Source organism: Ailuropoda melanoleuca, chromosome 16, assembly GCF_002007445.2.
Source record: "Ailuropoda melanoleuca isolate Jingjing chromosome 16, ASM200744v2, whole genome shotgun sequence".
NCBI classification, from domain to species: Eukaryota; Metazoa; Chordata; class Mammalia; order Carnivora; family Ursidae; genus Ailuropoda; species Ailuropoda melanoleuca.
The window spans coordinates 42,707,137-42,723,084 of record NC_048233.1 but is presented as its reverse complement, the minus strand read 5'-3'; the positions used below and the strand labels follow the sequence as shown (position 1 = coordinate 42,723,084).

Here is a 15,948-nt window from a genome sequence, read left to right as displayed (position 1 = left end):
AGGACTTTGCATGGAACTTAACCTGATTTTAAGATTTTCGCGGAAAAGGGTGCCTGTGTGACTCAGTGGGTTAAGCGTCTGCCTTTGGCTTAGGTCCTGGAATACAGTCCCAAGGTTGGTCAGCCTCCCTGCTCAGTGGGGAGTCTGCTTCTCCCTCTCCTTTTGTCGCTCCTCCCTGCTCGTGCTCCCCTGCGAGAATGCGCTTGCTCTCCCTCTATCTCTCAAATAAATAAATAAATAAATAAATAAATAAATGATCTTTTAAAAATTAGAATAAAATAAAATTTTCACGGAAAAGAATAATTTCAAGGAGAGCAAAAATCACTTTGGAAAACACAGAGTGGGTAAAATAATAAGGGGTGGGGTAAAGCCATGAGTTATCTTTAACCACTTTAATGGTGTCTTTCTTTACACAGAATTTTGAAAGTTTTACGTAGAGTCAAGTCTGCCTGTGGCTTTTGGGTTTTTGTGACGCTACCTCAAGATTATAAAACTATTTCCCTGTAGTTACTTTTGACATTCTTATAATTGTATATTTTCCGCTTATGTCTTTATCTTAGCGGCAGTTTATTTTTGTGTATGGTGAGAGGTAGTGAGAAATGCCAGACTTAAGAGTAACTAATAACATAGTGGGAGAGGTTCTAGCCTAGAATTCAGAAAATCAGAGATCTGGGCTTGTTCTCGTGTCATCTGTGTAATCTTGGACAGATTAACTCTGGACTGAGAGTTCTCATCTTGAAAACCAGGGTGAATAAATAAATACCTTTCAGGCTACTTTCCAGCAGAATGTGAGGATCTAATGAGGTCATAGACGAGAAGGTTTTGAGAAAGAAAGAACCCTTTGCATATCTTCGAAGTTATCATTAATACAGATTTTCGGTCTATGCAAATCTAGATGAGAAGGTTTTGAGAATGCTTTGCATATCTTCGAAGATATCATTAATACAGATTTTTGGTCTATGCAAATCAAATGTAAGTGGAATGCAGCATTGTTTTTCAGTACCTGGAAATAGTTTGTCGATTCACCCAGATGTTCATGGAGTGCCTTTGTGCAAGATCTTGGGGGAAGGGAAAGGGGAGTGGGAAGGATGAAAACTAACATTTTTTTGAGTGTCTAGTTTGTATTTCGTGCTTTCCTTAAAGATAAGGTTTTAACCCCCAGGAACTTACAATCAGAAGGGGGAGAAAACAACTGTACACAGAAGGAGAATTGGTGTTTTTATGGAGGTGGGTATTGAGTCTATGGGATTTGTGGGTAGGATGGAGGTCGGTGTTGTCATTTCTAACAATAAGCCTGGCCAGAAGTGCTTTCAGAAGCAACGGCCCTGATCTTTTTTGCCTACAGGCAGGCCTCCTCCTGTGTGTCCTTCCCTAACTTCTTTGGCACAGTTCTTCCCTCAGGCCTACCCTATCAGTTATTCAAATAGAGTTGTAATGATTACTGATGAGTCTTTTCCTGCAGCAGCTCTCTCTCGCTTTAAGTTCTGAACGTTTTCTCTGTGAAGGCTGCCCCGAGCCAACTGAGCAGAATTAACCGGCCCTGCCTTTCCTTGTGAGCACTCCATTCCTTTGTGGCAAGTGTGTCTGCCCACCTCCCTACTGGCCTGTTTGCCGGAGTGCAGGGGCAAACACAGCCCCTCTTCCCCCCCCGCCATAGTGCCAGTGCCAGGGATAGATACTGAGTCAGTGTTTGCTGAACTAGCTGAACCCGTACCTCTCTCTGAGAGCCATTTGGGCTGGATAATAGAAATGAGCAGTATGTGGCTCCCTTTGTCACCAGTGAGACCTTTTTGATGATCGTGGATTAAAGAGTTGGGAAACCACGTGATGTATTAGGGCCATCTTTGAGCCTGGTGATTTGTCTATTTTGGAATTCTTATTGCCTCTTAACCTCCTTAATTTTTCTTGTTGATTAAAAGTAACTTTTATTTTAGTTATATGAGTAATATGAAGTTATATAAAATTATAAAAGTATAGGTGTGTAAATAAGAAAATGAAAATAATTTATAATTCCAATAGCTAGGAATAACCATAATTAATATCTTGAAAGCTTTTTCCATCTTTTTCAATCTTAAAAAATGCATGGAGGGGCGCCTGGGTGGCACAGCGGTTGAGCGTCTGCCTTCGGCTCAGGGCGTGATCCCGGCGTTATGGGATCGACCCACATCAGGCTCTTCCGCTATGAGCCTGCTTCTTCCTCTCCCACTCCCCCTGCTTGTGTTCCCTCTCTCGCTGGCTGTCTCTATCTCTGTCGAATAAATAAATAAAATCTTAAAAAAAAAGATATAGAACATTTTAAAAAAATGCATGGAGAGTGACTGCTAATAGGTATGGGGTTTCTCTTTGGGGTGATGAAAATGTTCAGGAATTAAATAGTGTGAATGATGCACAACTTTGTGAGTATCCTAAAAAAAGAAAACAACCCACTGAATTGTACAATTTAAAAGGGTGAACTTTATTTTATGTGACTCATATCTCAATAAAGCTGTTATTCTTCTAAAAATGCCTGTAGATACATACAGTGTTGTCTTTTTCTGAACTGAGAGAAAGTTGCAGACATCATACTCCTTTTCTGCTAAATGTTTCAGTTATGTTTTCTCAGAGTAAGAACATTCTCTTACATAACCACAATGCAATGATCAAATTAAGGAAATTTAAAACTGATAGAATACTAATATTTGTGATGACATGCACAGTCCGCTTCCACCAGTTGTTCCAATAATGTTCTTGGGGGCACGTGGGTGGCACAGTGGTTAAGCGTCTGCCTTCGGCTCAGGGCATGATCCTGGCGTTATGGGATCGAGCCCCACATCAGGCTCCTCCGCTATGAGCCTGCTTCTTCCTCTCCCACTCCCCCTGCTTGTGTTCCCTCTCTCGCTGGCTGTCTCTATCTCTGTCTCTTTGTCGCATAAATAAATAAAATCTTTAAAAAAAAATAATGTTCTTTGTAGCAGGTTTTTTCTTCCTCATCCAAGATCTGATTTAAGCTCACACATTCCTTTTGATCGTAATGTCTCTGTTCCTGGAACAGTCCTTCAGTCTTTCTTTGAGTTTAATGACATTGACATTTTTGGAAAAGTAACAGGTTAGTTGTTTCGTAGAATGACCCTCAATTTAGATATATCTGTTTCCTCCCAATTAAATTTGGGTTATGCATTTTTGGCAGAAATGTGACGGGTGACGTTGCCTTCTCAATGCCTCACATTAGGAGGGCCTTGTCTCAGTCTGTCCCATTGGTGATGTTGCCTTGATCACTTGGGTAAGGTGGTGTCCCCCAGGTGTCCCATTGGTGATGTTGCCTTGATCACTTGGGTAAGGTGGTGTCCCCCAGGTTTCTCTCCACTGTAAAGTTAGCATTTTCCCTCTAAAGTGTTTTTAAAGAAAAGAATTTTTACAACAGAACTCATAGGGGGGAAAAGTGAAGCTTTATTCAGGTTTTGCTGTTGTGCTGATGTTTTTGAATGAGAGAGAAAGATGTAACGATATTTGAGGATTAAATCAAAAGGAAAAAAAAATCAGTCAAGGATGAGGAGACAGGAAATCAGTCAGAATCAAAGTTTGAGTAACCAGTAGAAATCTCCAGTAGAAGATAGTACCGTTCATCGAACCAGGGAAACTAAGAAGAGCAGATCTTAGAGGGCCGATATTGAGTTTAATTTTGGACCTACCTAGTATGATGTCTTTAAATTAGGCAGGTAGCTTCATGGACCTGGACTCAGAGAGGTCTGGAACAGGGGAGCTACCAGTAGGTAGCCCTAGGAACAGATGCAATTGTCCAGGGAGTGGTGCAGAATACAACAGACAAAAGAGGCGCTGGGGCAGAGCCCTGAGGGACTCTAGCATTTCCGGGAGGGCCAGAGGAAGGTAAAAGTGCAAAGGGAACGAAGAAATGGCAAGTGGTAAGCCTATGAAGCCAGGGAAAGAAAATGTTTCTAGGATACAGGTGATGTGTGTCCATTGGATTTGGAAGTTCTTGGTGACTTGGTGGTGGGCTGAGAAAAGTGTGAGAGGAGGGAAAGCGAAGGTGGAGTGGAGATGACTCTTTTAAGAAGGTTGGTGATGATGAGGAGGTGGCTAGAGTGGGAACATGTGAGAGGCTTAAACAATTTAAAATGCTGTGAGAAAGAAGTAGTTGGAAGGAGAGTTGAAGAAATGAGAGGGATAATCAGGAGGAAATCCCAAGGGAAAAGGAGAGTGGTTAGACCAGTGGTTCCAACTCGGATATCTATAGGGCCAGGAAGGTAATGCAAATCGGTGAGGTGGGCTGGTGTGGACTGAGGCGAAACAGAATGCCAAAAAAATTTTTTAAAAGAGTTTATTTATTTATTTCACAGAGAGAGAGAGAGAACAAGAGCAGGGGAGAGGCAGGCAGAGGGAGAGGGAGAAGCAGATTCCCCACTGAGCAAGGAGCCCGATGCGGGGCTCGATCCCAGGACCCTGGGATCATGACCTGAGCCAAAGGCAGATACTTAACTGTCTGAGCCCCCCAGGCGCCCCCAGAATGCAAACTTTTAAGGGCCTATGTCCAATGACCTTGTGATGACTGTTCACATCTTCACCCATTGCCATGAGTTTTGCAGTGCCCACAAAGGAAAGCACACCCTCACCCCACTGCCCTGGGGTTTGCCATGGTCAACAGGGCATGAGCAGATGTGCCCTGTGCCAGGTATGAGCAGAGGTTTTGAGAGTCGTTGCATGGTTTTCTCTGCCTTTTGCTTCTTTCCTTCTGCCAGGAGAACATGTGTCCCAGATAGGGGCTGTTCTTTCAGCCTGGGTCTTGGAATAAAGGCACGTGAATCAGAGCTGTAGCCAACCACACCGCCAGCGTAAACCAGGAAAGAGAGAGAAACCTCTGTTGTTGCAAGCCAGTGGGATTTTGAAGCCATTAGTTACCACAGCAAAACTGACTGGTGCAGGTGTTCAACTAAAATAAAACCATACTAAGATACCATTTTTTCCTCCTCTAAAAAGATTCAGAAGTTTGCCAGCATACTCTGCTGCTGAGGCTAGGAACGCAAGCACTTTCGTACACTGGTACTCTGTGATGCTGGCGGGCCTTAGCAAAATTACAGGTGCAGGTGGCTGTAATAAAAAAGATAATAATAAGTCTGGCAAGGATGTGGAGAAATTAGAACTCTCATACATTACTGATGGGAACATAAAATGGTACCGGCACTTTGGAAAACAGTTTGGCTCTTCCTCAAAAAGTGAAGCACAGAGTTACCGTATGACCTGGCAATTCCACTATCAGGTATGCACCCAGAAGAATTGAAAACATGTAGCCACACAAAAACTGTACATTAATAGTGATAGCAGCACTGTTCACAATAGCCAAAAAGTAGACACAACCCAGATGTCCATCAGTTGGTGAATGGTTAAATAAAATGCGGTATATCCATATTATGGAATATTATTTGGCTATGAAAGGGAGCGAAGTGCTGATACATGCTACAACATGGTTGAACCTTGGAAACTTTATGTTCCGTAAAAGAAGCCATGTCTTGAAAAGAAGATCAGATATTGTATGTTTCTGTTGATATAAAATGTCCAGTGAAGAGAAGGGCCAGTGAAGAGAAGGGCCATATGCACCCTAATGTTCATAGCTGCATTGTCCACAATAGCTAAATCGTGGAAGGAGCCGAGATGCCCTTCAACAGATGACTGGATTAAGAAGCTGTGGTCCATATATACAATGGAATATTACTCAGCTATCAGAAAGAACGAATTCTCAACATTTGCTGCAACATGGACGGCACTGGAGGAGATAATGCTAAGTGAAATAAGTCAAGCAGAGAAAGACAATTATCATATGATTTCTCTCATCTATGGAACATAAGAACTAGGATGATCGGTAGGGGAAGAAAGGGATAAAGAAAAGGGGGTAATCAGAAGGGGGAGTGAAACATGAGAGACTATGGACTATGAGAAACAAACTGAAGACTTCAGAGGGGAGGGGGGTGGGGGAATGGGATAGTCTGGTGATGGGTAGTAAGGAGGGCACGTATTGCATGGTGCAGTGGGTGTTATACGCAACTAATGAAGCATCGAACTTTACATCGGAATCCGGGGATGTACTGTATGGTGACTAACATAATATAATAAAAAAAATCATTAAAATAAAAATAAATAAATAAATAAAATGTCCAGAATAGGCAAATCTGCAGAGGCAGAACATAGGGTCGTGGTGGCTGGAAGTGGGGGTGGGTGAGTGGATGAGAAATGGAGAACAAGGAGTGACCACTAATGAGTGTCTTTTTGGGGGGATGAAAATGTCCTTGAATTACTGAGGGTCATTGCGTAATTCCATTACTATACAAAAACCGCTGAAAATGTACAATTTAAAGGGTTATGTTTCATGATATATAAATAACATCTCAAAAAAGCTATTTGATTGGGGCGCCTGGGTGGCACAGCGGTTAAACGTCTGCCTTCGGCTCAGGGCGTGATCCCGGCGTTATGGGATCGAGCCCCACATCAGGCTCCTCTGCTATGAGCCTGCTTCTTCCTCTCCCACTCCCCCTGCTTGTGTTCCCTCTCTCGCTGGCTGTCTCTATCTCTGTCAAATAAATAAATAAAATCTTTAAAAAAAAAAAAAAAGAAAGCTATTTGATTAAAAAAAGAATATAGAAGTTCTGTATGAGCTGATGAAGGATCACCTGTATAATGTTAACTGAAAGAAAACAAGGTGCAAATCAGTGATTACATGCTATCATTTGTGTGAAAGAGAGAAAATAAGAATACATATCCACGTTTGTTAGTATTTACATTAAAATCTCTGAAAGGTTACCCAAGAAACTATGAAAAAATGGTTACCTGTGGGGGTGGAGGTGGGAATGGGGCACATGGAATAGGGTGGGAATTAGACTTTTCACCATTAATATTTTTATACATTTTGATTTTTGAGCTACCTGAATATATTGTTTACTCAAGAATAAAAACAATTGGAAAGAAAACATAACGAATGCAAAACTATAATAATAATAAAGGGGCAAGTCCAGCTATAGGTGATTGTTGCTACTTATTAGTTCAGGTCTGCGGTTGCTAGGCCTTCTGTTTTTTTTTTTCACAAGAAGCTGCAAGTTTCAGTATTGACAATTATTGTAACAAGTTTTAAAACAGGCTGCCTGGCTGGCTCAGTTAATAGGGCATCAACTCTTGATCACGAGTTTGAGCCCCACGTTGGGCTTAGAGATTACTTCAACAACAACAACAATAACATAATATGCAAACCAAATAAAACCACCTGTGTGCATGAGAATTGGCTTTCCAGTGAGTGACCTTGCTTAGACTGTGAGCTTCGTGAGGGCAGGGCTATGACCTTTTCTTCCTCTTTTTTTTTTTTTAATTTATTTTATTAAGTAAACATTATGCCCAGCATGGGGCTTGAACTTGCAGACTGAGCCAGCCAGGTGCCCCAATTGTGTCTTTTGCTCCCCATTGTATCTCTAGTGGCCACCACAGTGCTTGGCATGTACTAGATACTGAACAAATATTGAAAGAAGGAAGGGAGGAAGAGAAGGAGGAGTGTGTGTGTGTGGAGGGGTCCAGAGGGCAGATAACAAGAAGTTGAGTGCGGTTATCCTCTGAATATAGTTACTGCCTTCGTTACAGCCCTTTGGATTCCCTTCACCTCTCTCCTGTGTCGGAGGTGTTTGATTTGGTCTGATTTTCTGTCTTTTGTCTATGACCCAGTTTTGGTTTATTTTTTATTTATTTATTTTTTTAATCTTTGGAAGTCTTTGGATCCTCTGCTGTTCTAAGATAATATTATAATCTGTCTTCGTATTGGTCATTCAGTGGATCCTTTTAATCCATCCTTCTGTTCTATAAAGCTTTCTTTGATTTCTTTCCTCCCTTTCTCCTTCCATTTTTGCAACTTCTATTACTTGACTATTGGGCCTTTTGGATTGATCTAAAGTTCTTTTCTTTGTCCATCTCTTTATATTTTTATCTTTCTGTGTGATTTTCTTGGCATCGTTTTATTTCTAATTTTTCATTTCGGTTGTCATATTTTTAAAATCCTAGAGTTTCTTCCTGTTCTCTGAGTATTCCTTTTTGAGGGCGACCTATTTTTTAATGAATGCAATATCTTCTGGAAATTTTGAGGCTTTCTGCTGCTCCCTGTATTTCTTTTCTTCCACCAAATGCCTTTTCTCAGTTTATTGTTTTTACCTCTGTGGTTTCGGTTAGGGGCTTTCTTCAGTGTCTGGTAATCTCTCGCTGGTTTCTCACATTGAAGAGGGAGGCACGAAGGCATATGGAAGGCCCAAGTGCATGGATAGGCCATATTGACTTGTGGGCACCACTGACCAGGTGATCAGTTAAGGACTGAAATAAGAGCGTCAGGAGGTCTTTTCTCCGGGGCTATCGAGGTCGGTTTCTCTGGAGAGGAATCCTCTAGTCTCCTGGCCCTGGAGGGTTTACTCCTAGCCACTGGTTCTGAATGCTGGTTAGGAGAAAGGAGTTGATTTGCTAGTAACTTCCTCCTGACCCTCCTGTGTCGGGGGCGCAGTGTCTCATGCTCACCAGCTCTGCCCGAAGTCCCACCCTACCTGTTTCAGTTACTCGAGAAAACAAATCTCTTGCTTCTACAGAAGCAGGGGGAAAGGAGGGGAGTTGCCTGACTGAATAGGCGAGGGGGACGGTGGGGGTCTGATTGTTCCTTATACACACTTCTGCAACTCCCTCCTGCCTTCCAAGATGGCTAATGTTTCCAATTCCTGGGCCTTTCTGGGCTTCTGCCCCAAGGACCAGCTTGTTTCCCATTGGTATAGCCTTCCGCAGACATACTGGTTTTGGCTTTCTGCCATGTGCTAAACCAGTTACCACTTCTCATCTGCTTTCTATCTTCTGCGATTATTGACATCTCTCCTCTCTCCTCGTTTGCTTTATTCTTCTGAATTTAAAATTCCACTGATGTAATTTTAGTGGGGTTTCAGGAAGGAATAGTGGTAAACGTAGGTGTTTAATCTGCTGTGTTTAATTGGAATGAGCACAGAGACCATGAATTTATAGCAATATCAATTTGAATGGTTGGATGGCTTTTACTAGCAGAATCCAGCAGTCCTGGTGGATTTGGTAAGAGAAGGATTAGCCAGCTGGATTGGAGTTTCCCCGGGTGGATTTGGAGGAAGGACCAAAGGGCCGAGAATTTGAGGATTTTGCACAGAGTGGTTGAAACAACAGAACATACAATCTAGGTCGCATAAGTGAAGGAAAGAAAGATATGAGGGAGTTGATGATTAGAGGAGTTGATGGACTAGAGGTCCCATGAAGTCGGAAGAAACGTGAATTTTTTAACAAACCCTACTTGGTTCTACCAGCATCTTCTCAGCCAGGGGCTGAAGCCCTGTTCTTAATCTCATTATTCATGTTTCTTTGCTTTATCATTCTATCTTGCAGGTTAATGTCCTTCTTTTTAAAAAGAAAAACTCTGGGGCACCTGGGTGGCTCAGTCGGTTAAGTGTCTGCTTTCGGCTCAGGTCATATATGATCCCAGGGTCCTGGGGTGGAGCCGGGCATTGGGCTCCTTGCTCAGCGGGGAGCCTGCTTCTCCCTCTGCCTGCCGCTCCCCCCTGCTTGTGCTCTCTCTCTGTCAAATAAATAAATAAAACCTTTAAAAAAAATAAAAATAAATGAAAGAAAAAGAAAATCTCTGGGGTGCCTGGGTGGCTCAGGTGGTTGAGCATCGACTCTTGGTTTTGGCTCAGGTCATGATCTCATGGGTCGTGGGATTGAGCCCTGATCCAGCCCTGAGTCAGGCTCTGCTCTCAGTGGGGAGTCTGCTTGAAGATTCTCTCCTCCCTCTGCTCCTCCCCCCACTCCCGTGTGCTTGCGCACTCTCTCTTAAATGAATGAAAGAAAGAAAAAGAAAAACTCTTTGCAGGCAGGGGCTCTTTCCTCCCTCAGGTAGCCAGGGCAGGATTCTGTATGTGGAACAAGGGTGGTGACGTCTCACTTCTCTGTTTACCCCTGGAGAAACTGGGAGTGTTCAGAGCTCTCACCTCCAGACTTCATTTCTGAGCTGTGACTTAGGTGGAAAGGATAAAGATGGTCCTGGGTGGGGAGGATGGAGTCTCCCCTACAACCCTTTCTTCGGAGCTTTGGGAAAAGCGTCCCTCCTTCTAGGAGATTCTCTCTGTTACCCAGTTGTTCCCTCCTTACAAACCCCTTGCAACCTGTTTTCTACCCCCTTTCAACAGAAAAGTCTCTCTTGGCCTGCTTGCCACATCTACCGGCCTGAGCTCCTGTGAACCCCAGCAGATGCCTTGAAGGGTCTCTCTTGAAAACCCCTTTTTTTACAGAAACGGAGGCCCTGAGGTGTCCTCACGCCTGGCCTAGTGGTCTTTGCAGCACCGCAAACTCAGGGCCTGAGAGAGCCTCGAGAGAGGCAATCGAGCATGACGGTTAGGATCAGGGCCTTCAGAGCCCAGCACTCCTGGGTTCAGACCCTGCGTGGCCGTGGGCTGGCGGCGTGATCGGAACCAGTTACGGACATAGCCGCTCTGGACTCTCAGTGTAAATGTGGCTGATAAGCTCACCGTAAACAGCTGTAAAGATGACAGTAACACATATTAAGTACAGAGTGTGGCATGTCGTGCTTCATTGGTACCTATCTTTCGTGGCTTCTCCCCCTCGAGCCTTTCCACCCAAATGTCCCACTGCTGCCACCTGTCAGGGGAGCTAAAGTGACACTGAGAAAGGATTGGCTCTTTCACTCTCAAGGCCTGGGCCAGCTCCCCTTTCCCCCCAAACCCAGTCTACCGAGGAGAAGTTTAAGGGTTGGACCACTAGGGTTCCTTGAACCTGTGTTTTTGACTAGGGTGGGGTCCAGTGACTGCTGACGGATTAAAGCAGAGCAACCCACTTTGAAGAAGGTTCCTCTTCATATTCCCTTACCTTCTCGCCCACTCATCTGGGGGGTTCCTAGGCCTTGGTGTTTTCCCCTACCCCTGGCCATCTCTCTGAACATTTTCTCCCATGGGGGATGGAGCCCATCACAAGGCTTCAGCTGTACCCTGACTCTCAGATCTGTTCTCTGTTCTAGCAGCTCATCAGAGCTTGGGTCCGACCGCCTCATTCCTCTGACCTTTCCTCCCCACACCACCCCTGTTCGGATGTGGCTCGCTCCTTGCCTGGTTTCCAGCAGCACCCTGTGAATTCTGCCTCCTGTTCTGTAGACCGGTCTGAGCACGGGTCTCACCACATCCTTCCTTGCCCCTGAGTCTTTCAGTGAATTCCTGTTTTTCTTTTTCTTTTTCCCTTTCTTTCTTTCTTTTTTTTTTTTTTTCATTTTATTTGTTTGAGAGAGAGAGAGCAAGCACAGGCGGGGCTGGGAGGGGCAGAAGCAGACTCCTCACTGAGCAGGGAGCCCCAAACGGGGCTGGGTCCCAGGACCCCGAGATCATGACCTGAGCTGAGGGCAGACACTTTATCAACTGAGCCACCCAGGCTCCCCAATGAGTTCCTATTTTCTGTAAAATAAAATCTAGATCCCTGGGCCTGGCTGGCACTCAGGGCTTGCCATAATCTCATGCAACTCTGCCCACCCTGCCTTTGCTCCAGTGTCATCCTTGCGGCCCTCCCTTCAGCCAGCCAGGCGCCTTCACTGACCTTACATCAAGCCATGCTTCTTCCCCATGTTGGCTCATGACATCACCCTACCCACAAATGGTCTCTTTCTCCCTTTTGCTAATCCCATTTCTCCTGCCTTCTTTCAGGATTCAGCTTCCATCCCACTGCAGACCCTCCCCGGCATGTGGGGTCAGCATCCAGCCTGCCCTGGGCTGTGACTGTGGCACGTGCCTCTGTGCCCTCCCTGCAGACAGGGAGGCTTTCTCAGTCCCTAGCACCTTGTCATGAACACAGCTGGTGCTCACTTCAGACAGCCGCTTTCTGTGTCTCAAGCCCTCTCAGCCTGCAAGGCACGGGATTACACTTGTTTAACAAAATGCTTCCTCGACATAACCCGTTTTCCTTCCTGCTCTAGGAGAGGAGAGGGCTTCAGAAATCAGGATGGTTCTTTGGGGGCGGGGGTGCAAAGAGATAAACCATTTCACCTCCACCTATCTCAGGCTCCCTCCCCCTCTGTCTCCAGGGTCAGGGGCAGCAGCTTCCTGCCCCTCCCTTCCCCTTGCCTCCCTGCCAAACATTCTCCCCTGAGTCCCCTCTCCAGCCCTGGGACCCACGGTGAGTCTTCCTGGCTGCTCTCTCAACCCTGATGTTAATGTTTCTGCTTTTCATTGCATTCCCCCCTTCTTCATGTCAGCTAATGATTATTCAGGGACTTATCTCAACCAGTTGTCCCTATCCCAAATCTCTAAGTTCTCTTCAGGGCAAGGGTCATGAGAGTGATCTCATGGTCATGTGACGGCTGCCTATACCTCACCCCCTCCCTGTCCTGGTCCTAGCACTCTTAAGAGCTAGTTGTGTGCCCTGCCTCCAGTTCACCTGAACTGAGACCTGAGTGCAAAGGTAAGCCTCTCGTCTTTGCCTGAGGCAGGCAGTGGCCACAAGTTTCCACCTGCTCAGCGCTCACTGCCTTTTTCTTCCCCACCTGTTGCTACTGACGTTCTCCCTGGGCGCCGGCTTGCCCTCGTCTGGGCAGCGAAGGCTGGGACTGAGCGGCAGGACTGGGGCCATAGGCCTGCTCTGCGGTTGGGGCTCTTGCTGATGAGGTCCAGGTGGGATACCCTGGCCTGAGTAGGGAGTAACTCCTGCTTTGCTCACAGATTTTGTCCTGATGGCTGACTCTAAACCAGTCTTCTCCCTTGATGGGGACCCCATGGCTGCAGAAGCCTTGCTCCGGGATGTGTTTGGGATTGTTGTGACTGAGGTCATTCGGAAAGGGACCAGTGCCTCCGAGAAGGTGGGTCCTTTCCCCCTCCTCCTGCCCATCACACCTGGCTCAGAACTTTCCTCCTCCGACAAGGCTTCGTCCCAGAATTCATCACTGTCTCGCTGTGTGCTTCAGGGATTATATGCTGGGTTATACTGTGTATGAAATATTCCTAACTCGTCTTCCGCGCAAGCAGAGAGGTGGTTCGGGCAGCCGTTCAGTGGAGTGTCCCCGGGGCCCCCAGAACCTGCCGCTTTTCCCGCTAGGTGTGCGAGTGGAAGGAGCCCGAGGAGCTGAAGCAGCTGCTGGACCTGGAGCTGCGCAGCCAGGGCGAGGCGTCGGAGCAGATCCTGGCGCGCTGCCGGGAGGTGATCCGCTATAGCGTGAAGACCTGTGCGTCCTGGGCGGGGGCGGGAGGAGTGTCTGGAGTTTGTCCGTCTGCAGCTCCGCTCTGAGCTCCCTGCCCCCACCCCCCTTCTCCAGGCCATCCTCACTTCTTCAACCAGCTCTTCTCAGGGTTGGATCCGCACGCTCTGGCGGGGCGCATTGTCACTGAGAGCCTCAACACCAGCCAGTGAGTCATCCCGAGGCCCCTTCCCCGTGCCCCTACAAAGGCTTGGATTTGCTGGAAACATACCCCGGGGTAGGGAGGAGAACGGTTGTGTACCACCCCCCCTCCCTGTTTCCTGGCATCTCTGCTGGCAGCCTTTCTCCTTGTGCCCTTTGGGCTCCCTTCCTCCCAGCTTTCTCATGCCTCCTGACCCCCCCAGTTCCTCCTCATTCCTGCTTCCCTGGCTCTTGGTCTCCAGGTCATTCCTCCCTTTGGACCTTTCCTCCCTCATTGTCTCCACCTCCTTTCCCTGCTCCTCTGAGAGTCTGACCTGGCCAGCTCTCCCTCCTCTTTTCCCTTCTCATCCCCCCTCTCCTGGCAGGTACACTTATGAAATCGCCCCTGTATTTGTGCTCATGGAAGAAGAGGTGCTGAAGAAACTCCGGGCCCTGGTGGGCTGGAGCTCTGGGGATGGGGTCTTCTGCCCTGGTACGTGAGAAGGAGGGGGGCCTCTCTTTGGCCTTTTTGAGGGTTCCTCCTCCCCCATGATTTTCTTGCCCTGTGCTGGCAGGGAGGGGTAACTCCTCTTTGTTTCCCCTCCAGCTGGGCTCAGGCCAAACCTGAGAGAAGCTGCCCAGTCCCCTGGATCCTCGTGTTTGCCAAACAGTCCACGGGATCAGCACCGCAGGGCCCGCACTGGGGAGGGGAGGCTCTGTGCTGGGGCAGCCCGGGCTGTGGAGGGGAGTAATCCAGGGGATCTGCGAATCCCAGGGCTCTCTGGGCTATCAGCAAGCCCTTCGGAGAGCCCTGGGAGCCTATCACTCCCGCTTCTTTGATCAGTTCTCAGAGATGTCAGGGGGAGCAAGCTCCAGTTTTGACCCACTGCTCCTCCCTCCTGCCACCTTCCCTGCAACAGGTGGCTCCATCTCCAACATGTATGCTGTGAACCTGGCCCGCTATCAGCGCTACCCGGATTGCAAGCAGAGGGGCCTCCGGGCGCTGCCGCCCCTGGCACTCTTCACATCAAAGGAGGTGGGAAGAGGCTCAGACCTACCCTGGGCTCCTGCTTCTAATGTCCAGCCAGCTGAATCTGCCCGCCCAGACCCATCTTGAGGGCCAGCCTGCGCCCAGGCAGAAGTGCTTCCTTCCAGTCAAGGGGCTGAGTAAACATTCCGGTTCACCTCGCCTTCTGTGTGGTGGTAGCAAAGGGACAGTGAGTGCAGGGGACATAGTGGACCAGTAGCATCAGTATCACCTGGGAGCTTGTCAGAAATGCAGAATCTCAGGCCCCACCCCAGACACACGGAATATGAATCTGCATTTGAACCAGACACCCTGGTGATTTGCAGGCACACGAACAAACATTCGAGAAGCCTTGGTCTACAGAGTCTCATTTGTTGCAGCTCACACATTCACCAGTCTCTCTCTCCTCCCTCTCCTCCCTGCCCTCTTGCCCCTAGCCTAATCTGCCCTCTGCCTTTCTCCGCAGTGTCATTACTCCATCAAGAAGGGAGCTGCTTTTCTGGGACTTGGCACCGATAGTGTCCGAGTAGTCAAGACAGATGAGAGGTAAAGGTCCTTCTGTTCACATGGCTCAGACCCAGCCTGGCACAGTGCGCCTTCCTGCTGCCAGAAGCTCTGGCCTCAGGCCCATGCCCCAAGTGGGCTTTTCTCCCCTTTCTGTTCCTACAGAGTTACCCCTTCTGTCAACCAATGCCTGCTGGAGACTCTCGCCCTGTCCCCTGAGATCCGCTTACCCCTCTTAGGAAAAAATGAATATTATGGCCTCTGCGTAGCTAACCCCGTGTCATCCTGCTCACAACAGTCCTCCCTCCTAGCTGAGAAAACCAGTTACTTCTTTACCCAGTCAGTTTTCTTTTCCAGAGGGAAAATGATTCCTGAGGATCTGGAAAGGCAGATCAGTCTGGCCGAGGCTGAGGTGAGAGAGGGGCACTGGGACAGTGGAGCAGAACCCCTTGGTCTTTTCTTGGAGGCTTCTCTGGGCTCTCCCCACTCAAGGCACCATTCAATCCCTCTTCTTGACCTCTGTGCCCATCTCCTTGGTGAGCTGAAGTGATCAGGGGGAAGCCTGAGGAGCGAGGACACTCTATGCTGCTCTCAGGGGCTTTGCCGAGACCCACGGGCAGTACTGGACCCCGAGTCAGGAGCAGGCCTGAGTCATTGAGCGTAATATAGAACTTACCACATAGGGTTGTTGTAAATGTTACATGAGTTAGTGTAAATGCACTTGGAACAGTGAAGGACTATATAAATACTACTGGCCATTATTGCTTTCATTGATATTATTGACGTGCAGCACAGCCATTTAAAAGAATAAGGGGGTATATGTATACCAACGTGAAAATACCTGCATTATATATTTAAGTAGACCTATATAAAATATGTATAGCGTGTTACAGTATAGAATGAACACTTTGAACCTATGGTTATTTATTTTTACTTAAAAAATTTTTTAAAAAGATTTTATTTATTTATTTTATTTATTTATTTATTTATTTATTTTATTTATTTATTTATTTTATTATTTTATTATTTTATT

At 46.9% G+C, this 15,948-nt stretch overlaps 1 protein-coding gene across 4 annotated transcripts in view; it reads left to right on the top strand.

The window, feature by feature from the left end:
* CSAD (cysteine sulfinic acid decarboxylase) overlaps window positions 1–15,948 on the top strand; it is a 26,150-nt gene that overhangs the window by 3,265 nt on the left and 6,937 nt on the right. For 2 of the 4 annotated variants that reach the window (XM_034645629.1, XM_011229916.3), the window contains exons 2-8: window positions 12,732–12,868; window positions 13,105–13,231; window positions 13,322–13,412; window positions 13,771–13,877; window positions 14,305–14,420; window positions 14,878–14,957; window positions 15,273–15,327. In XM_034645629.1, the coding sequence (XP_034501520.1) occupies window positions 12,743–12,868; window positions 13,105–13,231; window positions 13,322–13,412; window positions 13,771–13,877; window positions 14,305–14,420; window positions 14,878–14,957; window positions 15,273–15,327 (702 nt within the window). In that variant the 5' untranslated portion in view covers window positions 12,732–12,742. Of the gene's footprint in view, window positions 1–1,162; window positions 1,228–12,731; window positions 12,869–13,104; window positions 13,232–13,321; window positions 13,413–13,770; window positions 13,878–14,304; window positions 14,421–14,877; window positions 14,958–15,272; window positions 15,328–15,948 lie in introns of those variants that run through there. The other 2 variants (XM_034645630.1, XM_034645631.1) reach the window with 2 other exon arrangements.